The sequence below is a fragment of the Trichosurus vulpecula genome, chromosome 3 (genome assembly GCF_011100635.1).
Source record: "Trichosurus vulpecula isolate mTriVul1 chromosome 3, mTriVul1.pri, whole genome shotgun sequence".
NCBI lineage: Eukaryota > Metazoa > Chordata > Mammalia > Diprotodontia > Phalangeridae > Trichosurus > Trichosurus vulpecula.
The window spans coordinates 136,889,967-136,916,717 of NC_050575.1; the positions used below are offsets into that span (position 1 = coordinate 136,889,967).

Below are 26,751 nucleotides of genomic sequence, written 5' to 3' on the forward strand. Positions count from 1 at the left end.
CAGCTCACAGGGACTGCTCCACTCCAAGCTCTTCCTGCTCCTGCCTGCCTGCAGGCTCCCGGGGTTCCTGCCCACAGCTTCTGTCTCTGAGAAAACAAAGCTTAACAGGGCAACAACACACACTACCAGCATCACCATCTCAAATCACCTGCAAAAGCCAAAGGCTATGTGTTAACAGCTCAGTTCACTTTAACAGCTCTCAAAAGGGGCTTAAGCTAAGCCTCTTTCCAATGGGCAGGTTTCTGTGTTACAGCTCTATTTGCTTTTACAGCTCAGAAGCTCCTTCAGCAAGTCTCTGCCATCAAAGGTCTTCTCTTCGTTCTCAGAGGTTTCCTTTCCAGCTCCTAGATGTCTCCTCCCAGCTCTCAGAGGTTTCCTCTCAGCTCTTAAAGCTCAAAGCTCATTCTCCATCTCTTCTCTTCTTCTCAAGGCTGGCTCTCTCTCAGTATCTGCTCTCACATTCTGGGCTCTCTTATCATATCAAACTGCATATCTCAGATAGCTTAAATTCAGCATGCCCAAAACTGAACTCAATATCTTCCTTCCCCCTCAAAAAAAAACAAACCCAAACAAAACAAAACCAACAACAACCATCCCTTCTTCCAAACATGCTTATTACTGTTGAGAAAACCATCATCACTCAGGCATGCAACTTAGGTGGCATCCTCAATTCCTCACTTTTACCACCACTATCCCTATCCATTCTATTGTAAAGTTCCATCATTTCCTACCTTTATCACATCTCTTATATATTTTACCTCCTTTCTTCTTACATTGCTACCACCCTAGTGAAGGCTCTCATTACCTCACTTCTAGATTATTGTGAAAGCCTTTTGGATCATCTCCCTCAAGTGTCTCCCACTCTAGTCCATCTTCCCCTTAGCTGTCAAGTTGATCTTCCTAAAGTACAGTTCTCACTGTCTCACCGCCCCCCCCCCATTCAGTTAAGCAGAGAAGATCTCTAGTATTTGATCCTATTAAATCCTCAGTTTGCCTTTTAAAGCCCTTCATAACCTGGCGCTTTCCTAACTTTCTAGTCTTATGCCTTATTCTCCTACATGTACTCTTCCATCTAATGACACTGGTCTCCTTGCTATTCCTTAAACAAGACACTTACCTTGACTCCAGGCATTTTGTACTTTCCGTCTTCCATGCCTGGAAATTCTTTCCCTCCTCATCTCTGATTCCTTTCTTCTCAGATTTTCTTTAAATTGCAGCTAAAATCCTATATTCTACAAGAAGCTGTTACTGATCCCCATTAATGCTAGTGCCTTTCCCCTGTTGATTATCTCATTTGCTCTGTATTCATCTTGTTTGCATATAGTTGTTTTCATGTTGTCTCCCCCTTTCCTTGAGAGTAGGAACTATTTTTTGGCTTTCTTTGTATCCCCAAGTTCTTAGATGAGTACCTGACAAATAGCAACTTCTTAATTAATATGTAATAAATGCTTGTTGACTGAGGCTACCCTCCCTGGCATTTCTATGATGGGTATAGGAAGCAAAGAAGCCAGGGTTAGAACCCAAGTGGCTGCGAGTCTGGCCCTTGCTCTCTAGTTAGATTGGAAGTCAACAATCAAATATAGTGCTCTGGAAGGCTCTACTTTATACAGTTAGTTGTGATGCCTCTTGACTTAGTAGTTACATTTACTTTTTGTTTTGATAAAACTCTTTTTACAGATCTAATTTTTATGTATTGGTTATATATTGGTTACTATCTAGATAGTTGCTAAATGCATATTTGCTTGAAGCCTCTACTAAAGCTTTTTAGGTCTTGTTGTTTACAGCAAATTTTATTATAATATAAATATATTTAATATCAGTTTTTCATATTAACTTATAATAATTTTTAATCAGTATTATGCTTTGACTCACATGAAAAATGTTAAACTTCTCCATCTTTGGCCCTAAAAGCAGAGCCAGAGTATTTTGTTAATGAAGCAAAAACGTTCCTAGCCCACCTCTCCTATGCCATGTTCTCAGACCTCAGCAGTGTACCTGCCTTCCATAGTGACCCAGGCCTCCTTTAGTTCTCCTTTATGAGACTGACCCTCACACAGAAGACTTGTAGAGTGCCATGCCAGGGATTGGAGGATTATGCTGGTGATCAGTTATCTCACAATGACCTTGTCTTAATAGTAGTATATCGATTATAACTTTTTTGCTTTTTTCCTCTCAGCCAGTTGCAGAAGGAAAAAGAGAAATGGAATGCTGAGACTGACAGCTTGGTAGGAAAGATGACCGAGCTGCAAGCGCAAACCAAGAGCCTGCTTTTAGACAAAAGCAAATTGGAAGCTGAAAACAAGGTCCTGGAAGCTGAATTGGAAAGGGCACAGAAATTAAATAGGTTCACAGATTTTCTTTTTTAACCTGTTTTTCCTCCATACTAAATAAAATATCCAAAAATATACATGAACCCCATGTTGGAGATTTATAGCCCTTGTCTTTTCCTTTTTCTCTTCTAGTACCCCTAACTTTGTTTTGCTGATAAGTGCTATGTAAAGAGAGAAGGCTAATTAGAATAATTCTCTTATCACAATAAAAGTACAGTAAAGGCTGATTTATCTGATATAATAACCAGAAATCAGCATTTCTCAGTATCTATACTTCAATAATAATTGAAACTGATGATGACCTTGAAATACTAGAAGACCCCAGGGTACTGTCTGAGTCATAATATGTTATTCCAAAAGTTATTTGGTAAACTAGAATACTTTATTCTCTAACGATGCTAGAAAACAGAGACTTTACTATATATCAAACAAATTACCTATGGTGATTGAAGAAGAAAAGCCCACATCTCTTGGGGTTTTTGTGTAGATAATTTTTATTTCATGTTCTCCAGTGTTTCACTTATGGAATGAATATAGTTCATATGTTTCTTTTGTGCTCATTCTGTTTAGGATCTTTAGTATGAGGTATATTGGAGAGAGCATTAGGAAGCAGGAGACTTGGGTTATAGCCTTACTTCTGCTACCAACTTACTGTGTTAAGTATGAGAAATCATTTCTCAGTTTCTTCCTATGTAAAATGAAGAGATTGGATCCCTAAAGTTCCTCCTAGTTCTAACATTCTCAGTCTACATGAGTCAAAAATCCAAAAGAAAAAAACCAGGGTTTCATTATTCCATCGATTGCTCAGTTGTTATGTATGATGTTGACCTTATTTTGCCATCAGTGAATTAATATGTTTCGTCTAAAAGTAAATTCTAATATGAGCTTTCACTTTTAAATTTAACAAAAGCTTCAAATTGTAAAATAATATAATTTAAATTCCAAGGCATTTGATATCTTTATAATACAGCTGTTTAATTGTCACCAAACTAGTAAGTTGTTTTTTTTTTTAAATGAAATTATTTGGTGGACTTTTGTAGGGGAAATCAAAAGCAAATAGAACTCCTTCAGCAACAAGTAGAAGAAGCAATGGAGAAAGAAGAGGTAGCTCACCAGTATCTGACAAATTTTGTCATTTTGGCAAATGCTATAGCTCAAGAACGTGATGGTCTCATACAGTTGGTAAGTTTTCTCAAGATTACTGCTGGTAAAACTGCCTTTTATTGTGCATGCTTAAAATTTTTAAGGATATTAATTAAAAATTAACGTTATTTAAAACTTAAAAAAAAAATCTTTGTACCTCCCAAGTGTCTCGCGTGCTTTATATAATATCCTCTTAAGTCTTTATTGACTCGAATTTCCAAGTATAACAAACTTCATAATATTGTTTCAGACATGTTTTCCAATTAGATTTCAACTAAGTGTTTTAAATCTATATTCATCATAAAAAGTATTTATTAAGGGGACAGAGCCAAGATGGCAGCGGGAAAGCAGGGATTTGCATGAGCTCCCTGCCAGGTCCCTCCAAAAACCTATAAAAAATGGCTCTGAACAAATTCTAGAACTACAGAACCCACAAAATAGCAGAGGGAAGCAGGGCTCCAGCCCAGGACAACCTGGAGGGTTGCTGGGTGAGGTCTATAGTGCACGGAGCTGGGAGCGGAGGGGAGCAGAGCCCAGCGTGGGCGGCAGCAAGGCCAACCAGACCAGGAGCTGGGCAGAACAGGCCCTAGCACCCTGAATCAGTGAGCTGTGGCAGTTACCAGACTTTTCAGCCCACAAACACCAAAGACAATAGAGAAGGTTAGTGGGAAAAGCTATGGGGGACAGCGGGACAGAATGAAAATTTGCAGAACGGCCACCGCTCCAGGGGTAGCGGGAGTGGTGCAGCTACAGAACTACAACTGCAGTTGCTTCCAGCCCCAGGCCCACCTGGTGGGAAGAATTAAGTGGTGAATCAGAGCAGGAGTGCAGAGCCTGCTTAAGATCTGAGTCCAGTCCAGGTTGGTGGTTCTTGGGGGAGGAGGAGTGCTGGTGTGGCACAGCTGGCTATATAGAAATAGCTCTGAAAACAACAGCACATCCCCTCAAGCTTGGAACAAAATACTCTTTACAGGCAGTCATAACCTGCTGAAAAACTCAAGGGTCAACTAAGTTGGCTGGGAACATGGCCAGGCAGTGAAAATGGACTCAGATTCAGTCTCAGACTTTGGAATCTTTCTTTGGTGACAAAGAAGACCAAAACATACAACCAGAAGAAGTCAACAAAGTCAAAGAACCTACATCAAAAGTCTCCAAGAAAAACATGAACTGGTCTCAGGCCATGGAAGAGCTCAAAAAGGATTTGGAAAAGCAAGTTAGAGAAGTAGAGGAAAAGTTGGGAAGAGAAATGAGAAGGATGCAAGAAAACCATGAAAAACAAGTCTATGGCTTGCTAAAGGAGACCCAAAAAAATACTGAAGAAAACAACATCTTAAAAAGTAGACTAACTCAAATGGCAAGGGAGCTCCAAAAAGCCAATGAGGAGAAGAATGCCTTGAAAGCCAAGAAATTAGCCAAATGGAAAAGGAAGTCCAAAAGGCCACTGAAGAAAATACTGCCTCAAAAAAAAAGTATTTATTAGAAACAGTTAAAACTAAACCTTGGAAGAAGACTTAAGTCACTCTTTGGAAGAGAAACAACTGTGTTTTTTTTCTACTTCTGAAAATTACTGTTCATTCTAATCAGCTATATAAGAATTTATGGTTGTAATCTTTTTTTGCATATATCTAAAATAGTTTGGTCATATTTTCCTTAGTCTAAAGATGGGAAAACAATATAAAATGTAAAATAACTTTCACATGTCTAGGTATCAGATTAATAGTTTAGGATTCACATTTTCTTGTATTCTGACAGCTCTGAGCCCTGTTACTGTGAATTTCTTTGAATAAGAAGCAAGTGTAATCTGTATCAGTACCCAGGATCTTGAAGCTGAGTATTTAGTAAAAGTATCCACTTGCGTCTCCAGATGGAAGAAGGTGACAGTGACAAAGGAGTACTCACTAATGAGAAATTTAGTTCAATGAGACTTTTCTAGATTCTCTCTAGGAATTTATGAGGTTTCTGCTCTTTAAGAGTTTACCCTCCTGGCCACCATATACAGAGTAAATACCCAGGATTTTGTGGGAAAAGGACATTAACAAATATTGGGGAAGGATCAGAAAGGACCTTAGGAGATGACCCTTGAGCTGTTGTCTTGAAGGGAGCTATGTCCAGCAGAAATCCATGGTTTAAAACTTCCACTAAGAGGTCAGAGTCAATTTGTGAGTCAGAGGAAACATTTTTGCTTTAACTCTTACAGTATACCCTTTCCACAATAAAAAAAGATGCATCAGACCAATTTTAATAGTAAAAGCCAAGAAAAATGTCATAGTGAGTCATTTTCCTGCCAAGGGTAACCTAGGAAGATAGAGAAGTCTGTAGACACTGGGGTGGGGCTGGTCGTGAGCATACATTGCAGCAATGGGTACAGGGAGCATTCAGAGCCTAGAGAGGGAAAGGGGACTGAGACAGCACTAGGGCAGGATGCGATGGGATAGAAAGAGATCCCAGAGGATCCCAGAGCAAACAGTGGGAACAGGAACAAGAGGGGCAGCTCTGTAGCCCGTTACCCAGTTCCAGGTCATAGAAACACAGCAGAGAAGAGTGGTCACAAGTGAATGAGGCCCTAACAGAATACTGAGTAAGGAACAAGTTCCACACATAGCTTTGAGCCCAGGAATAGAATAACAGGCCAGTTTTAATCTATAGTCCAGCACATAACCCTGCGGTGGAATAACCAGGGCCAGCAGTTCAGTCACTCTAAATCTGTAGAACCTCTTAGCAAGCTAACTGTGACTGAGTCTAGCAGCAGTCTACTGAAATTTAACTATATATAAGCCAACAGATCCAGCTTGCAGAATATAGACCAGGAGGGCAGTAAACAGACCTCTCCTTAGATCACATAAACTTAGAAGCACTGAAAACTTGCAGGCCCCCCGGACTGAGCTGTGAAAGGAACAGAAGGACATAAAAGGACATAAGCTCAGGCCAGACATTTCTCCCCACCTTTCCCAGAAGTTCTCAACATTAGCATGAAGTCCAAAGTCAAAGACTAGACTGGAAGAATGAACAAGCAAACAAACAAAAAGAATCTGACCATAAAGAGCTACCACAGTGACAGGGAAGCTCAAGACACAAACACAGAAAAAGACAAGGACTTGAAAACATCTATAAGCAAAGCCTCAAAGAAAACTGCAGAAGAGATACAAGCCCAACAAAAATTCCTAGATGAGTTAAAAAAGGGAGCTAAAAATTATTTTGAAAACCAAATGAGAGCTATGGAAGAAATTTCTGAAAAGAGAATTAACAGCTGTGTTAAAGAGGTACAAAACCTTACTAAGAAAATAACTCCTTGAAAAATTAGAATTGGAAGCTAGTGACTCCATGAGACATCAGTGTTTCATTTTAAAACCTTTTTGTGAGTTACGTTCTTTTCTGACTTGTGAAAAAGATATTGATCGCAAGATCATTAATCATTGGATTTAACAAGGCCAAAGCATTTTCATATCTTAGGATAAAAGAGAGAAATAGTGGTTTTTCTGTTATATGTATGGATATTTGAGCTGTTCTAATCCACTTTGCAGTGTGATAAGTGTAGTGTGTATGCATACACACACATGTACACACACATGAAAGTGTAAGAATTGTAATGAGATGACTATACATAGAGGAGTATGCTAAACAATCACAAAGGCCATGCCAATTTTTAAGTAACATCTCTTGAAAGGTATCTGGATTCTTGGTCTGCTATTAGGGACTGCTAGAAGAGGCTTTAACAGCTTGTCCTCTTTCACAGTGTCCTTTGAGTGCTGTATTTGAGTATTCTGCTGGTTATATGCTTTCAAAGACATTGCTAGGCATTAAAGGAAATTTTAAAAATTGAAAAGCAAATGCTTACCTGGCAAACCAGGTAAATAGTTTATTTTTCATTCAGTCCGGAATTAGAAACTAGGGAAAATTTTCTCTTGGAAACCATTATTTCAAGTTAGTATGAATTTAGCCTGAGATTTGCAGGCTTCATTTCTCACTTGGTTGCTGTCCTGGACTTTATAAGTTCAGAAACTCATTGTTCTGCAAGATGTAATCTAAACTATAAAACTCTACTTCCTTAGCATCCCTGCCCTTGGGATCTCTCCCTCTCTCTGATTGGAGAGAGTGATGGGTTTACATCTGGAAGCTCCTTCCACATTCTCCACCATTTAAGGAGGACATCCAGGGCATTTATCTCATCATTTTCCACTTGGCTTCTCTCCTGAACTTCATCATCTCCAGAAACTCATCATCCCGCAAAATGAAATCAGTTGTATAGCTCACCCTCCTTAGGTCATTTCCAACCCTAGCTGCAGGTTTCACCTTGACCCATGCCAGGCCTGATAAAGAGATGCTTAAATAAATGTTTATTGACTTTTTTGGCTTCAGACATTCTCTAAAAAGAGGAGGGGGGGATTTATGACATCATAGTCAGCTGTAACATGAATCGTGTATCTGTACCTTACTTCAGACATGAGGTGCATGGATTATACTGCAGTAGCTAAGATAACCAGGCTTGCTCATTGGATTCTCAGTACAATTCATGCTGTTCCTTTGGTTGGTCTCTTGACTTTTAGAGATCTAATAAATAAAGTCAAGTGTTGAAAACAGAGGTGGGGAACAACTAGGGCTTACTACACACTTACATCCTCAATGCTTCTGACTGACCCTATGATGTACAGAATATCCCAAAAGTCTTAGTGCAGTTTGAATAGCTTAAGTAGGTTTAAACTGCACTAAGACTTTTGGGACACCCTGTATAAAGTTGTATATCTTTCCTTAGTCAAATCATGTGAAAGTATATGCTACTACCATCTTCCCATCACTGATTGATACATAAATTTAAAAACTCTAGTTGGCCTACTGAAATAGATCCAGAATGTTAGCCTTTTTTTCTGGTATGAAAACGTGCTTCTTTTCACCATTGAAACATTAAAACCTGTACAATTTAATAGTGATGTATTATGTCCTGAACTTGGGTCCAGAAGATGAGCTGCAACAGTGTAGGATTAGAGGTGCATGCATAGACAGCAGTTCATATAAAAAAACTTGGGTGTTTTAGTGGACTGTAAGCTAAGTTAGTGTGATACAACAGCCAAAAAAAACCAAGTAATAGCACTAGTGAAAGCACAGTGCCCAATACAAGGGAAGTGACAACTCCCTCTACACTGCCTTTGGCCATTTTTTGGAGTATTATGTTCAGTTCTAGACACCACCTTTTAGGGAGGACTTTGACAAGCTCAAGTATATGCCAGAGAAAGTGACTAGGATGGTGAGGAAACTAGAAACTGTCCCGTGGGAGGATTAATTGGAGGTCCTAGAAAGCTTTAGCTTAGAGGAGAGATGACTGTTGGTGTGGGGCATCAAAACTATTTCAGGTGTTTGAAGGACTTGTTCTGCTTGCCCCTGCATGGCAGAACTAAAAGCAATGAGTAGCCACTGTAGAGCCTGATATAGGCCCAGTGCAGCACTTCTTAAACTGTGGGTCATGACCCCATATGTGGTCATGAAAAACGTGGCATCAGTAAAATTCTGAATGCTCAACAACTAAACGTTAATTCAAAATCAAATGCGTCGTGAATCCGAGGTGTTTCCGGCATTGCTTGCCCGTGTTGCATCTCACAACTTCACTGTACCCTTGGTCCTGAACACAAAGCATGCCCTCAGGCCACACAATGCAACGAATTCTGCCCGAGAGCAGAAGAAGTTTAAGAAGCCTCGGTAGAAAGGAAAGTTTCCTAAAAATTGGAGCCATCCAGAAGGAGTACGGACCACCCTGCACTAAGATGGGCATGCCCTTGGTCTTGTCATCACTCACAAACTCCACTCACCACTTCCATGTTCATGAACTCTGAGATTCCCTTCTGCGACCCCATACTGTCTATATACCTCTCCCTCTGCCTTGCGCCTCGTCCTGGACGCCATGACCCGCATATTTCTCCATCCCCCAGCTCTTTCCTAGGCCATCACCCCTGCACTGGCTACGCTGTTCTTGGTCCATCTTGACCGTTGGTGAACCACATCAGCTCCACACTGTCCTCTTTTCTTGAGTCTCTTGTCTCCTTATCTGTCATATTGCTGATCTTGCTCTGCCAAGCTTCATTGTTGTATTACTCCCACAGTCTATTGTCTTTGACCCTACTCATGTGCTGCTGAAAAAAGGTGGAGAAAAATCACAAAAATGATGAGTGGTGGTGGCTGCTTAGCTTGAAATTAGCCTAGAAAGCTTAGGTGTACGCTTCGTTTTACTGCTAAAACGAGTGCAGCTAGGTGGCACAGTGGATGGAGCAACTGGCCCTGGAGTCAGGAGGACTTGAATTCAGATATGATCTTAGACACTTACTAGTTGTGTGACCCTGGGCAAGTCATTTAGCCCCGATTGCCTCCAATTAAAAAAAAAAAAGAGAGAGAGAGAGAGTATCTACTGGTCCTCATAATAGTCCTTAGAATGACATTATTTTGTACTGCTGCTAATAGAGTATTTCTTAAAGCCCCCAGTCACAAGCTTGGGGCTGCTCTGAGCCTGTTGTTAGGATAACACTAACAGGCTAAGCATTCTTTGGGTCCTCCAATTTTTGGCCTGGGCACTCCAGGCTGTTTGCCATCAAACTAACACAAAAATTCGGTAATAGGAACAAATATTTATTGAAAGCCTAACATATCTACGTAGAAATTAATGTGGTATGACAAACTGGGAGGTCTTCTTTCTGCGAATGGTCAGAATGGATTCCTTAGGTAACTTCCCCCTGACATTTTCCCCCTGTTAATGTTTGGGATGAAATTGTGAATTGTATGGGTCACCTGTCAGTTATATTGGATTAGGCTTCTACTACTTTCTAATTCATTTTCTATTCCTTTTTATAAAAGCCATACATTTTTCAGATGGTCTGTGAGACTATAAACATATATGAATAGATCTTTCTCAAATCTAAAAACCCATCTCTCAGAAAAAAGAAAAGAACCTACCCATACACATTGAATTTGGTGATGCTTCTGCTTCTCCAGTCACCTGAGTGACTCTTTCCCCCTCTATCCTGTGCTGTGGTGCCTGCTTTTAAATGATAGCAGCTGCCGAGCCAAGGAGCCTTCTGCTACTCCTGAACAGAATAGTATATGCCAGTGGTACCAAACCTGAATAGAAATGGATCCCTGCAGGCCACATAATGACTCAGAAAACCACAAATTAACATTATCTATGTTGAATTTTTGTTCATTTATTTTTTTGTTAAACATTTCCCAATTAAATTTTAATCCAGTTCTGGCTGCATTTGGGAATTTTGTGGGCTGTGAGTTTAATTCCTCTGGTGGAGGATGTGAAACTTGTATAAGTATAAACTGAAAGTTGAATTTTTACATTAAAAAACAGGATCAAGCTGGACTCTGATATGTTATTGTTAAATTTGAGGAATTTTTAGTTCTCTGTGGACACATATTACCTGTTTTTCCTTAAGGAAGAATATAATACATTTTCTGGATGTCATATGTTACTGTATTAATCCTTCTGAAGTATAAGATTCTGGAAATTGTAATCCCATCTGCAGAAAAATAATGTAAATCCTTGGGTTAAGAAACAACCTAGAGATTGAAAGGATTTGATTTCTAGTCCTAGCTCTGGCACATACTTGCTTCCATTATTAATTCATCTGACATCCCAGAATGTTAGAGCTGAAAGAGACCTTAGCCATAATCTAGACATAGGATCATAGCTTTAGAACTGGAAAAAACCTTCGGAGGCTGTCTAGTTAAACACTTTCTTTCACAGCTGGGGAAACAGGCACACAGAAATGAGGTGATTTTCCTGTCACACAGCTAATAAGGGGTAGAGTTGAGACTTGAACCCGGGTCTTCTGACTCTAAATTTAGTACTTTACCATTTTTGTTTTATATTAATTTCTTTCTTTGGAATGTAGAATTAGTCATTGCTGACAATTTTATTTGAGATGCAAGAATTTGTAACATTTTTTAAACATTCAAAATGTTTAATTTAGACTGAAAAAAAATAAACATTTTAAAATATAGTAATTTACTTTTTGTCTTGTATTAATCATATTAACTTAGTTAAAAAATATGTCCTCAAATGCTTATTAGTTTTGTTTTTTCATTTGGAAGACATTGTGTCTCAAGGACAACTTAATATAATAAAACAAATTGTTATGCAACAGAAAATTTTTTTTAAATGTTAAGATGTGATTTTCTTTTTTTAATTAAATTTTATTTTTTCTCCAATTATGTTAAAACAATTTTTTAACATTTGTTTTTTTTTTAAAGTTTCGAGTTCTAAATTCTATTCTTCCATCCCTCTCCTCCCCCCTCCCTGATATGGTAAGCAATCAGATTTAGGCTATATGTTTGCACTCATATAAAACATTTCCATATTAGTAATTTTGTACAAAAAGACTCAAATTAAAAAAAAAGAATGAAAGGAAGTGAAAAATAACATGCTTCAATCTGTATTCAAACAATATCAGTTCTTTCTCTGGAGGTAGACAGTGTGCTTCATCATTAGTCCTTTGAAATTGTCTTAGATCATTGTATTGTTGAGAATTGCTAAGTCATTCACAGTTCTTCATCATACAATACTGCTGTTACTATGTATAACATTCTCCTAGTTCTGCTAACTTTACTCTGCATTAGTTCATATAAGTCTTTACAAGTCTTTCTGAAATCATCCTGCTTGTCATTTCTTATAGCACAATAATATCCCATTACAATCATATACCACAGCTTGTTTAACTATTCCCCAACTGATGGGCATCCCTTTGATTTCCAATTTTTAGCCACCACAAAAAGAGCTGCTGTAAATATTTTTGTACAATATGTCCTTTTCCCTTTTTGTGGATGTCTTTGGGAGATAGACCTAGCTGTGGTATTGCTGGATCAGAGGCTATGCACAATTTTATAGCCTTTTGGGCATAGTTCCAAATTGCTTTCCAAAATAGTTGGATCAGTTCACAACTCCACCAACAGTGTATTAGTGTCCCAATTTTCCCACATCCCTTCCAACATCCATCATTTTCCTGGTTTTTTTTGGTCATATTAGACAATCTGATAGTATGAGGTGGTACCTCAGACTTGTTTTAATTTGCATTTATCTAGTTAATACCAACAGAAAACATTTAAAGTTAGTGACATTTTCTGGCATGATTTATTTCTTTATGATATTCTTCAGGTACTTGAACTTCTACAAGTTAATTAATTCTTGAATAATTTTGAAATACCATACAAATCTATACAACTTCAAGCTGAAACTGTTTCATATCAGTGTATCTGACTTCTTGGTTGCAGTCTCCTCCATTTTCCCTTGGCTTATGCTGTTAATATCCTAGCTAAAGCCAGCACTATGTACCTGGACTGTTAGAAGAGAAGATGATGTGAATGTTAAAAAATGGTGGAATAGGACTATTATTTCTATAATATTATTTGTCATACCAGCAATGTTCGTGCCCAGTTGCAGAAGACTCTAAGAATCTCTTTTCTTTTTTCTTATTTTTTGACAGGCTCAGTGCCTAGAAAATGAAAAGCAAGGAGTCCTCTACAAAATGATGGAAGGGAATGTTCGCTTTGGAAAACTAGAAGAGAAGATGAAGGTAAGCATCCTGTTTAGGGAAACATCGTAGATATATCCCTTTTAAAAATGGGATGAGGTACTATTCTCAGGTATGGTGTGGATTTTATGTTTAAGAACAATATGCATACACATGCAGCTGAATTAATCAGGAAATTCACCAACCTCTAAACAGCAACATTAATCTTACTATAACTTAGCCAGGGCAGTCAGGGATTTTCCTCAGAGCTCTGACATTTAGTGGGCTTTGACAATAGTTCTACTCTTTCAGTAAGTAAAACCAATTCAGTTTAGCACCTAGCTAAAATAATTATTAGTAAAAACAGCTAATTACTACACACTAAGACTCCTTTCCCCTCATCCAAATGACTACATTGCAAGTGATAACCTTCTTAGTCTTCCCTTGGTAACAGTCTCCATTATCTCCATTTCTCTTCTATGAGGCTGATGTCCATGGTCTCTTCCTCTGCCTCAGTTGAATTTGTCGTAGAAAGTTGATTTGAGGACTTTTTTCACGGTTAGGTATCTTTTGTGGTATTTATTCATCTCAGGTCTCTGAAGTGCTGGTACGTTTGGTGGAGTTGCACCAAGTAAAAGCAGAGCCATGTAGGTTCTCATTTTCCTAATTTTCATAACTTATATGCAAAACCTTTAGGCTACTATGCCCTTGATGCTGTAGGAAAATTTTTGCAGTATCATGTTTTAATTTTCTCAGCAATAGAACTAAATCTCTTGCTCTGGATTTATTTGGTTAAAAATATTTCTCCCTGGTGAAATTAATATACTTACCTACTTGTTCCTTGAGGGAACAGCTTTGTTCTCTCTCAAGATGGAAATAGCTAATAGAATTAGTTTACAGAATTTTTGAACTAGAAAGAGACCTTAGAGCAGGGATGGGGAACCTTTGGCCTTGAGGCCACATATGGCCCTGTAGGTCCTCAAGTGTGGTCTTTTGACTGAATCCAAACTTCACAGAACAAATCCTATTAATAAAATGTGTTCTGTGAAGTTTGGATTCAGTCAAAGGGCCAAGGTTGAAGACCTAGAGGCCCACAAGTGGCCTCGAGGCCCCAGATTCCCTACCCCTGCCTTACAGATTGATCCATTTTCCTCATTTTTCAGAGGAGGAAACTGAGGGCAAAAGAGGAAGAAGGGATTTGCCAAAGGTCACACAGTTTTTTGGTAATAAAGCCAAGGCAAGAATTTGGGCCTTAGCATCAATATTTTTTCTGCTGTACCATGCTGTCTTTCACATCCAAGGCTGACTTTCTAGACTTCTGTAGCTAATCAGCAGAGGCAGAGATGAGAGAGCACTTATTTCATGTGATCCGGTTCACATTGAATCTGAAGATCCATAATCCTGATTCCAAAGCTTCTGTGTCTATACCTGAATTGTCCGTTATTACTTTTACTTTTGGCTCTTCTTTGATTCTCACTTAAATTCTTTATGTGAGGATTCCCTCACCCTACCTCACCCCAACTCTCGTATTACCTTATGAGAGTATTACATCTTAATATCCCATAGCTCTCTACTGCTTTTTAAAAAACATTTGTCCCTTTAGAATAAAGTATATACTCATGTAACCTTATTTCTAGCCATAGACTTCGTCCTGCCAAATGTCAATCATCCATGCAAGTGAATTTGCTTCCTTGACTTAAGATCTGTAGTTCATCTTGTCTGTTATCTATATTTCATGCTTTTGTCTATAAACATATGAGGTCATTTATTGCTGCCTCTCTTTGAGAAACTTCTTTGAATTCCTGATGAGTCTTTCTGTGTTTTATCTGTTACTCCCTATGGTATCTGAATTGGCTAGCATTAAGGAATTTTTCTCCTCCTTCCCTTTCCAGTGCAAAACACTATCAGATCCAAAAGGCTCCTGAAAAAATATTTTTATCATTTTTCGTTAGACAACTTGGCCAAAGGACGGGGTGGGGTGTACCTATGTCCCTGTCTTATAAATTATGTACCCTGGGAGAAAGTAACATGACCAACTCTTTGGACCATTCCATTTCCCTGAGAGGAACAGTAGTTGTTGTTATCCCTGAAATTTAGAAGTCCTGATGGCTATAGGAGTCCCCACTACTGAACATTACAACTCTTTTCTATCTGATAAAGAAAAATTCAGTAAGCTTAAAATCCCTTTCTAGAATCTGGGTCATTTTCACAAATGCATTGTTCTTGAAAAGCAATGCTTAAACACTATGCCTGCCTCAGATTGTCATCCGTAAAAGAATTTTTCTGAAATTTAATGAACAGTTCTCTTAGAGTGATGCCTAACAGGTTAGATCATATACCTTTGAATAAGTTGTGATTTATATTATTTGTAATCTAACATATACCTCTTGGAATAGATTTAGGGTCAGTCCAAATTTAAAACAAATTCAAAAAATCCTTGAAGATAAAATCAGGTATTTGGTTAAAATAAAAAGAACCAGGAAAGTATTGCTCACTTAAGTTTTCTTTAAAGTGTAGGTTGCAGAATATTTCATTTTTTTATTTATTAGAAAATACTGATTGTAATGTGTCAATAAAAGCTGTTCACTTTTAAATCTGTCTGCAAATATTCTAGCATTGCTATCCTCTGGCAGCTATTTAGATTCACTTGTCTGGATATGTGATGTGTTTTGTTTGAAATTGTGCATTATATAATGCTTAAATGCAGAATCTATTTTGAGTTTTATAGCCTGATCTCAAACCTGTACCATGACTTTTTAAACCTGTTACATAATTGTTTTATACTTGAACTCCATCACATGAGTGGACTACAATGCTACTATTTCAATGTTTGGAATTATTGAAATGAGTGAAATAATTCTCAGGCTCATGGTGAGCCATTTCTAGCTTGTCAATAAAAACGCAAATATATGTGTGACCTCCCTTCCCCCTTCCCCCCCAGAGTATAGGAAAAACTGCTGGAAATGGGAAAAACTTGACAGCAAATGTCTTGACTTAAATATTTGAAGATGAGATGACAAGCTGAGTAAGTGGGGAAAAGAAAGGTATTGCGTTACATATTAATCTGGCTATTGTCTGCTTTTGAAAACTTAGAAAGAGTTCATGGTTTTCATAGTGAATAGTGAATGTGCTGCTTCTGTCTTAATATATATATCAAGTTAATGATATGCAAGAAAGGAGAGAGAAGAGAATAATTAAAATATATAAAATATTTTTGTTGTTCTTCAGTCATTTTTTGATCATGTCTGACTCTTTGAGACCCCATTTGGGGTTTTCTTGGCAGAGATGCTGGAGTAGTTTGCCATTTCCTTCTCCAGCTCATTTTACAGATGAGAAACTGAGACAAACAGGGTTGTTACTTGCCCAGGATCACAGAGCTAGGAAATGTCTGAGGCCAGATTTGAACTCATGAAAAGGAGGGTTCCTGACCCCAGGTCTGGCACTCTATCTTCTGTGCCACCTAGCTGTCCAATCCAAAGTGTAGGAGGTGGGGACAATAGAATTCCAGGCTTAGAACTAGGAGAAAAGTTTTAATCTTGATATTATTCAAATAAATTTCGATTCTTACCACTCGCTGCATCTAGATTTCCTGTGTGCTGAGTGTGAGAGATTTTTAAAAATCAAAGAAGAAATTAGCCTTTGATCTTAAACACAGCGTTAGTAGCAAGACAGGGAGGGGTGGGGGAGCATATCAATATATGCTCTTTCTCACTTGTAAAAAAATCAAAGACTAGAATTAGTGCTGAAAATGAAAGGAAGACAAAGTATTTTAGAATACATATTTTATTATATTCATATCCTATCCCAGGATCACCTGAGACTGTCATTTTTAGTCATTTAGAATCATTTCAAGTTCAGCTAGTTTTTTTGAAAGCCCAGGGTTGTGTATATTTACATGGTGTGTGTGTGTGTGTGTGTGTGTATGTGTGTGTGTGTGTGTGTGTGTGTGTGTGTGTGTGTGTGTGTGTGTGTGTATACACCTGTAAGTTCCTACGTGTGGGAAATTCCCAGGTCAGTGGATGCAGATGACAATTTATCTTAGAGAATCACCTAGGACACCGAGAGGTGAAGTGACTTGCCAAACAAGGTAGCCCGCTGTGCGTCAGAAGCAAGGCGTGAACTCAAGCCCTCATGACTCAAAGGCTGGCCCTCTATTTACTTCTACCTTATTGTCAATTGCAGCAAAACTACAATATGTATATTGGGATATTTTTCTTTTATTTGCTAATTCTTCATCTTAAATTATAGGTGTATTCGTTTGCTTTTAAGCTAAAATATTGGAACTTGCTTTAATTATATTCCTAGTATCACAGATCCAAAATATTAACAATAATAACAATAGCTAGAATTTACGTAGTGCTTTAAGGTTTACAAAAGCACTTTGTAAACATTATCTCATTTTATCCATACCATAACCTTGAGAAGTAGGTGGTGTTATTATCCCCATTTTACAGATAAGGAAGCTGAGGCAGGCAGAGGCTACATGACTTGCCCAGGGTCACACAACTTATAAATAAGCGTCTGAGACCAGTTTGAACTCAGGTCTTTCTGACTCCAGGTCCAGCTCTCTGTCCTCTGTTGAAATTCCTCACTTAGTAGGGGGGCAGGAGTTGGGGAGGAGGGAGAGATTGTGAGCCATACACTAAATACATGTAAAAATGTATTATTGAGAAGACATTTATTTTTTGCGTTTTGATTTTTCTTAAGCTTATAGCTAACACTTGACAGTTGACACACCTTCATGTGTATATGTTAGACCTAAATGTTTGCAGGATCCTTGAACCTAATTCTTTGTGTTCTGATTCTCTTCCCATATCCTGAGATAAATCCTGGGGGATTGTTTTCCCCAGAAAATGATAATAGTATCTAAAATATACAGAAGGGCTTTTTTTAAAAAAATAAGGGTAACACATAGAGTTGGGGGATAATATTTGTTTTAGAGAATAACTTTGTTATAGGAAGTATCTTTTTTAATATACCATAACAACAATTGTTATGGTTAGTGAGAGTGTGAAGACACAGCAGTTAATTAGCCATCACAGCTTACTTCACTGCATTTTCACAGGCCAGAAGGATAAGGGTTGTAATCTTGGCATTCTGCTTTTAAATGTCCATCTATCCCTGTTTTGTGATTAGAATGAATACTTAGAATGATTACTCTGAGGCCCTGAAAGATCCTGAATCAGAGAAAGATCCCATTACATTTATTATATTCTACTTACTAAAGCAAGAAAGTATATTAGCATGTTTTAGAAAATATTTTTAATACAAGGTTTGGAAGATAAAGGGCTTTTCTGGTTAATTGACTATAAAATTAAATTAATCTCAGTGTCTTTCAGGTATTATGAATAATCAAGATTTTATTATATTTATGTTATGGAGCATACATTTTTACCTGTGGGATAACCATGGAATAACAAACCATGTTATAAAAAGCTTCCTTTTGTGTTTTTAAGCCTTATGTTTTCAAATGAAAAAAGGTATATGCTTTTAAGCTTGTCTTTATTTTAAAAGATACTCCAGCATTTTATCAGAAATTGTTCATTCTTGTGTTATATTATTTTTCATTTGAGAATTCCCAATATGAATATGGCTGTCTAATTTGTGGCAGTTCTCTTTTAAAATGTGGTACTTGTGATTTCATTTTCAGGAAACCTTTGACTCAAATATAAATTTATGATTTCTTTGAAAAAGTACCTCCAGGAAGATTAGCCACTTTCAATAGTTTATAGATGGTTGATCTATGAGTTTGTTGTATTCTTAATGGCTATTTAGAATTTTCTTACCCTCCCCTTCCCATCCTATCCCATATCCTAAGTTCCCAGTTGTATGGTTGGTATGTGGAAAAATTGAGACTAAGGGAGGTATAGTGTGTCTAAGCAGAGCTGTTTATATCTCTTATCATATCCCAAGGCCATGCACAAATCATTTCTATTATCTATTTTATATTATTCTTACATTGCCTTGCATTATCATAATAAGAGCATTGATACATAATTTAACAGAAGTGTGTTAAGCATTTTATTTTCATTCTAAAATACAAATATCAATTCTCACAATCATTTCTAAGAACTCAGTCTTTTAGAAAAGTCACGCTGTTTGACATAGCAATCCTGTTACATTTATTTTTAAGTTGCTCATTGCATTGGTCTGGCTCTGGATCTCAAGAAAAACATAGTCACACTGATGTCTTAGCCACCTACAGGATTTATTAGCATATAAACCATAAGTGGAGCCACTCACAGAGATTGATACAAAGCCATACATGCCTTACCTGCCACCCTTGGATTACAGGGTTTGGTCCTGTTCTGGGAAATTTAGCTGCACAAATAAAGAAAATCACTAGGAAAAAGCCACTTTATTTAGTCAATTTGTAAACATTTATTAAGCACCTACTATATGCCAGGTGGGCAGCTGGGTGGCATAATGAATAGAGTGCCAGGCCCGGAGTCAGAAGGACCCGAGTTCAAATCTGGACTTATACACTTACTAGCTATATGACCTGGGAAAGTCACTTAATCCTATTTGTCTCAGTTTCCTCATTGGTAAAATGAGCTAGAGAAGGAGATGGCAAGCCAGTTTAGTATCTTTGTCAAGAAAACCCCAAATGGGTTCAGAGAGAGTCAGACACAACTGAAGTAACTAAAAAAAAATGTACCAGGTACTGTACTATATGCTAGGAATACAAAGAAAGGCAACAGACAGTCCCTACCCTCAGGAAAGTCACAATCTAATGGGAGAGACAACCTGCAAAGAACTATGTACAGATGAGATATATAGGGGATAACTTGATAATCTCAGGGAAGGCACTAAGAATGAGAGGTTTGTAAAAGGCTCCCTGTAGAAGGTGGAACTATAGTTGGGACTTGAGGGAAGCCAGGGAAGCCATGAGGCAGAGATGAGGTGAGGAAATGAACATTCCAGGCATGGGGGACAGCCAGTGGAAATGGCTGGAGTCAGGAGGTGGAGTGTCTTGTTTGAGAAACAGCTAATTGTCCAGTGTTGCTGGATTGAAGATTACCTCCAGAAGTGTAATATGTTATAAGACTGGAAGGCTGGGGGGGTGGAGTGAGAGCATAAAGAGCTTTGAATGCCAAACAGAAGCCTTTCTATTAGATCCTAGAAGTGACAGGGAGCCACTAGCATTTATTGAGTAGGCAGGGCTGGTAACATGGTTGGATCTGAACTTCAGGAAGGTCACTTTGGCAGCTGAGTGGTGAGAGGAGTGGAGTGAGGAGAGACTTGGGGCAGGCAGACCCACCAGCAGACTTGCAAGAGACCTGCTTGAGGTAGTGGCAGTATCAGAGGAGAGAAGGGTTGAATATAGAAGCAAGGCTATAAAGGTAGCATCCAGACTATAGGCCACAATAGCTTGATTTATGGGGAAAGGAATGGGGGCGGGTTTGTTGTTTTTATACTGAGGTAGATTGAAAGAGCCTCGGCATCTTTGCAAATGGAAAAATCTAAGGAAAGCCCAGGACTCATAAACGCACTCATCTCAAGTAGGCAGTCTAAGGATAAGCACTGATATGGATTGAATTCTTTTGGTGTCAGGGACTGCCCTTAGAGGAATATTAGTCATTCTGTTTTTGTATACTTGTCCCTACCGCAATTCCTCCATCCCTTTGGAGAAGGGGTTTAGTTAACCAGCCTACATCACTCAAAGTAAAAACTCATGAATTGGAATTTTTGATAATTCAGACTGAAAATGAGCCTAGGATGAAGTTCTAAACCCTTGCTGCAGTTATGAAAAAAGGGATTTACCAAGACTAATTCATTAAGCCTTTCTCAACTCTCCTTAATCTTAGTGTCTTCCCTTTGAGATTACCTCAGTTTATCCTGTATGTATCTTATTTGTACATAGTTGTTTGCATGTTGTCTTCCCCATTGGACTGTGAGATCCTTGATACTCAGTAAATTCCAGTAGCTCCCATCAACTCTAGGATCAAATTCGATATCATCTGTTTGGTGTTCAAAGCCCTTTCATAACACTGCCACCTCCTACCTTTCCAGTCTTCTTATACCTTCCTCATTGCCTTGAACTCTTCAGTCTGGCTTCCCTGCTGTTCCATGAACAAGACAAGCCTTCACCTTCTCTTGACTCTAGGCAATTTTCTCTGCCTCCCATACCTGGAAAGCTCTCCCTCTTCATCTCTGCCTGCTGGTTTCCCTGATTTCCTTTAAGTCCCAACTAAAATTCCATCTTCTACAGATAGCCTTTCCCAACCCCTCTTAATTTTAGTGCCTTCCCTTTCTTAATTATTTCCCTTTTTCCCCATGTATAAGCATGTTTGTGCCTATTTGTTGTCTTCTCCATTAGATTTTGAACTCCTTGAGGGCAGAGACTGTTTTTTGTTTCTTTTTGTATCAGCAGTTCTTAGCACGGTGCCTGAAACATAGTAGGAGCCTAATAAATGTTTATTGACTGTGTTTTCACCTTTCTTTGAATCTCCCATGCTTACCACAGAACCTGGAACATAATAGATGTTTAATAAATACTAGTTCATTGACATATCGATAGAGTTAAAATAAGTTTTGGGAAGCAGACAATATTTAGGCTGCGTAAGAACACAGATTGATTTTTTAAGTACTTTCAAAGCCTTCATTAACACATAAGCAATTGATATTCTGGGATCTCTACTTGCAAAACTTTAATAGCCTAGATCAAACTGCCTTGTTTAAAAATGATACTGCATTCCACACTTTTCACCACTTTAAATTGACCTTCCATCAGGATGTAAATTAGTAAAGTTTTATTGTACAGTACTTTTTAAAGGTAACATTGACCACCACTCATTTAATAGAATCTAGGATATGCTGAATTCTCAAGATATTTTTCAGTTCCTTAGGTAAAATATGGAAAAGAACAGACATGGATTGAACATGAAAATTAGGATGGGGAAACCTTAATAAGAGAGAATTTCACAAGAAGATTTACTGCATAACTTTTGTAAATTTGTAATGTTTTAACTCAGTTTTGAATTTCATAAGTTATTTTAGTTGTTCAATTTAAAAAGTTTCACTGAGATCATTAGTTATGAAATGTCATTCACTCTATTTAAGTTTTGCTTACACGCACAACATATTAAAACAGTAACTTTCAACTTATTGAGGAACAGGCACCAATTTCCTGACAGAGACATTGGCAGAAAACATACATAAGACATATAGTGAGACTTGAGGGAACTAGACTGACACATACAATTCCCAGGGTCACTTTCTGGATCACCAACAAGTAGATCCCAAGAGGCAGAGATCCAAAGTAGAAAAATCCCAATAGCCACATTAGTATTCTAGGTACATGATTACAGATTTTAGAGAAAAGGTCTTGATCAATTTGACTATAAGAACTTACAGATACTGAGTCCAAACTGTGACCCCCATAGTCATCAGAGGTAGCATTTTGGCTGGGAGTCCTCGTCCAGTTTGGCTGAACTTCCATAAGTGTGATTACTAAACAGTTTGAAAATCCGTGCGAAGGACTTGAAGATACCAAGTTCTTTGGGTTTAAGACCACTTCGCTGCTGTCTGAGTTCCATGTTTTGTCCTTGAGCAAAAGTTTAGATATAATGTTTGTGTCATCAGGAAGTCCTGCTACTTTTTCTTCTTGCATCTCTGTGTCACAGCGGCAAAAGGGGCAGCTAATACATGTAGTGGTTCCATCTCCTGTGTGAGCTATCTTAGTCAGGCATCTTGCACAAACTCTGTGAAGGCAGTCCAAGATTTTGGGTTTGCGACTGTCAACATTAAATTTCTGATAACATATTTTGCACTCCAGTTCTTCATATGGCAGTTTTTCTTCTGTTTGAGGGCAGCTCATTCTTATTATAGATTCACTGTTAAAATAGAAGCCAAATAATATTAAGATATCCCAAACCCCTAAAAAAACCTTCTAGAACAAAGACTATTTTAGATATGTGCAAATTTATCTTTTCTTGGATTTAGCCTTGGTATTTAGAAGATTATAAAATGAGATGTTTGGATGGAGGAGAAGGAGGGAAAGTGTCATAGCATACTAAAACAGAAAGCATATCATTATTTTGAGTTGTGAAACAAACCATTTATTGTGATAACTGACATTCACCAATAGCACTACAAAGCTCTTTCGTAAGTCTTGCTTTTAGTCCGAAGTTCATAAATGAATGAAATGGCAATGTCAAAAAATGGTGTCCCTGTTACTCAGAAATTCAGATAGTATACTGATTTTAAAACAAAAACAAAAAAACTTCCTTGTAGCACATTTTATGGTTTTAAAGAAACTAGATAAATCAAAATCATTTCTGTTATCAAAAGTAGTTTTATAATTAAGTGCATCCGAATACAAATCTCTCTTCATATTGCCTGTTTCATGTAGCATTCCAGCAGCAAAAAGTCATGCTATATCTCCTTTGCTATATGCCCTATCATTGTTTATCTTTATTGTTACCCTTTGTTTTCTAATAACAGTTTTAATACAGAAACCTTTGGAGTAGTCCCACCTTGAACTTAGAATTTCTTTTAAGTGTCAAAAAAATGAGGGATGGTTTACAAATTTATCAGATAAAGAAATATGAGAGATTATATCTTCAGCTCACTATTTGCATTTATAGTTCCATTGGAAAATTCATTGTTACCATTTGATAAGAGCTCAATGATGATGGTCATGATCATCCTAATCTCATATTTTATATGGCCCCTAAGGTTTGCAAAGCATTCTTCTCCCAAAGATTTTATAAGATAGGTAGTGCAAGTATTTCCTCCATTTACAGGCATTTTAAGTTTTCCTGAACAACTTGATTTTTTTTTGAGATATCATAGGACTGTATATTTAGAGCTGGAAGAGACTTTTAGAGTTCATCTAGACCAATGGCTTCATTCTATAGAGATGTTAAGTAATTTGTCCAAAATTACACAGATGGTGTCAGTAGAGTCAGGATTTGAACTCATATCTTCACTCTCCAAGTCCAGCACTCTTTCTCCTACACCAGTGATGTCAAACTCAGAAATGGGAGCCACTAAGCTGTACATAAGGATTGCTGGCAGGCTGCACATTGATTTAGAAAACCACATGTATTTATATGTTTCTTTTTTTTTTTAATGCATCAGCACATTAAAATCAGATAGGAACTACATTTTCATCTGGTTCAGGCTATACTAGTGTTGTGGGTCATCTGCAGCTTGTGGGTTGTGTGTTTGACATTAAGTTGCCTCCATAAGGAAATAAGAGGCAGCAAGGTAGCACATTAGATAAGAGTGCTGGGCCTGGAGTCAGGAAGACCTGAGTTCAAATCTGGCATCAGACATTTACTAAGATATATGATGCTTGCAAGTCACTTTGCCCGCTTGTCACAGTTTCTCATCTGCAAAAGGAGCTGGAGAAGGAAATGGCAAACTACTCCAGTGTCTTTGCCAGGAAAACCCCAAATAAGGTCATGAAGAGTCAGATAAGACTGAAAAATAACAAAGAAATAAGGGCTTTGAAATGTTAAGTGACTTGTCCATGGTCAAATTTAATAGTAAGTATCTAATTTATTACTTAATTGCAGGTCTTTTTCCTCTATGCCACCACGCTCCCTCTGTAATACACAAATTAATCTAACTTTGCATTGATGAGTGATATGCTTCTTCAGATGATATTTGATTGAAGGAACTAGGAATTTTTAGCCTACAGAAAATGAGACAGATCATGATAACTATTTTCAGTTACTTGACAGAACAATGAATAGGAATCACAAAAGGCAAATTTAAGCTTGGTGTCAGGAAAAAGCTCTTTTTTTTAAATAATATTTTATTTTTTCCCCAGTTACAAGTAAAAACAGTTTTTAATGTTTGGGTTTTTTTTTAATTTTGAATTTCAAGTTTTCTTCCTCCTTTTCTTCCGTCCCCTCTCCCTGAAACGGTGAACAATTTGATATAGGTTATACATGTGCATCATGCAAAACATATATTTCCATATTAGTCATGTTGTGAAAGAAAACACAGACCAAAAAAAAAAACCATGAAAAAATAAAGTAAAAAATAGTATGGTTTGATCTGCAGACTCCATCACTTCTTTCAATGGAGGTAGATAATATTTTTCATCATGAGTCCTTTAGAATTACCTTGAATCATTGTATTGCTGAAAATAGCTAAGTAATTCACAGTTGATCATTGTACAGTATTGCTGTTACTGAGTATGGTTCTGCTTACTCCACTTTGCAGCAGTTCATGTAAGTCCAGGTTTTTCTGAAATCACTGGAAAAACTTTCTAACAATTAAAACATTTCCAAAAAGTAGCACCCCCTTTTACTTGAGGCCTTCAAGCAAAGGTAAAATGATCAGTTGTTGACTATTGGTAAAAAAGGATTCTTGTTCAGCTAGGGGATTCACTGGATGGATTCTGTAGAGCACAGACCCTTCCAGCTCTGAGAATCTATGATCCTCTTTCTTATCCTTTTTATGAGATTAGCAATTTTTTTTGAGTCCTTAGAGATGAATTTGTATAACTTATACTCTAATTTATTATACTACATTAATGCTGATCCAGTATACAGAATAAGTCTGTTTTCAAAATGTTGGTGGACTATATTAGAGCTAGACAGGAGCTTATACCAGCCTCTTTTTTCTTGAAGTCTTTTTCTTGAATCAATCAAATGTTTATTAAGAACTTATTATGTGCCCAAGCACCCTGCTAGGTGCTAGGGATACAAAGACAGAAATGAAGAAATATAGCTAAGAGCCTATGGGCTATGAAAATTGCTGCTCATTTCATGAATATTGTACAGCTTACAGGTGGTTTTTTTTTTTGGTGTCTTTAAAAACTATTTCACCAACACATTTAGGGAAAGGGAGGGAAAATATGCCCCCAAATTATATTTCTGCGAATTCAGCACTATAAAATGTTCATAACAGAATCTTGAGTTCCTATCATCTTAGAAATAAAAAGGATCTTTGGGTTGGAAATATTTCATTTTTAGCAATGAATACTTTGATGGCCCTTTCTGAATGGTAAAGGAGTTTTTACATTGACTCCTTTTACCTCTCACTGTTTGATTTAAACTTTCAGTTTACTTAGAAGAAAAAAATTCACCTTACTTAGATTGTCTGTCCCTAGTTTGAGCTCACACTGTTTAGTATCAAACACTGTGATATCCTGTACTAATAGATGCATAAAACAGATTGGAAAAATTGAGTTTTTTGCCCTTCAAAGAAAACCAGATTTGACCTACTAGTCAAGGGAATTTATCAAAATCATTAGTGTGTAGTTGACTAATTAAAGCAACTGATATTAGCCAAAGGTCCTCAAGATTTAGAAACCATGAAGCGAACAAAACAACAAAATTAATAGTATTGTAAATACAGTAGGCAATGTTAGTACCCTGTTCTTAAAGTTAACTTACAAGGTCTTTACAAATAACCAAAGGGCACATTGTGTGTACTAGACTTCACAACTAATTGGTTATTTTTCTCAATTGTTTATGGAGTTGAGCTTTTAAAAATTTTTTTGGCTACTATTTGAGGAAAACAAAGAAATTTCAAAAATAAAAAAGCTATGCTAGCAATTAATTTACTGCTTTGGGAGAATAGTACATCTAAGGAGTAAACAAAGCAAATACAAGGAAGGTTAATACTGTGATCTTTAGTGTAGCACTTATTTAATAGCAGAAAAGATCCTGCAGATTTAATTATTTTATTATTTTAATTTTTAGTATGCTCTGACAAATCAACAAATAGATAATGGAAGCAGTCTCTGGTTTATATTAGATATTAGTGGTTTTTGAGAGAAATTACATACCTATATCAAGGAATTAGATGCCTCTCCTTTACTA

At 37.4% G+C, this 26,751-nt stretch overlaps 1 protein-coding gene across 1 annotated transcript in view; it reads left to right on the forward strand.

Annotated features, from left to right (window-relative positions):
- Nucleotides 1-26,751, forward strand: part of CEP89 (centrosomal protein 89) — a 162,380-nt gene that overhangs the window by 85,204 nt on the left and 50,425 nt on the right. The window contains exons 15-17 of the mRNA XM_036752388.1: nt 2,177-2,344; nt 3,371-3,512; nt 12,938-13,027. Coding sequence (XP_036608283.1) covers nt 2,177-2,344; nt 3,371-3,512; nt 12,938-13,027 — 400 coding nt within the window. The remainder of the gene's footprint in view (nt 1-2,176; nt 2,345-3,370; nt 3,513-12,937; nt 13,028-26,751) is intronic.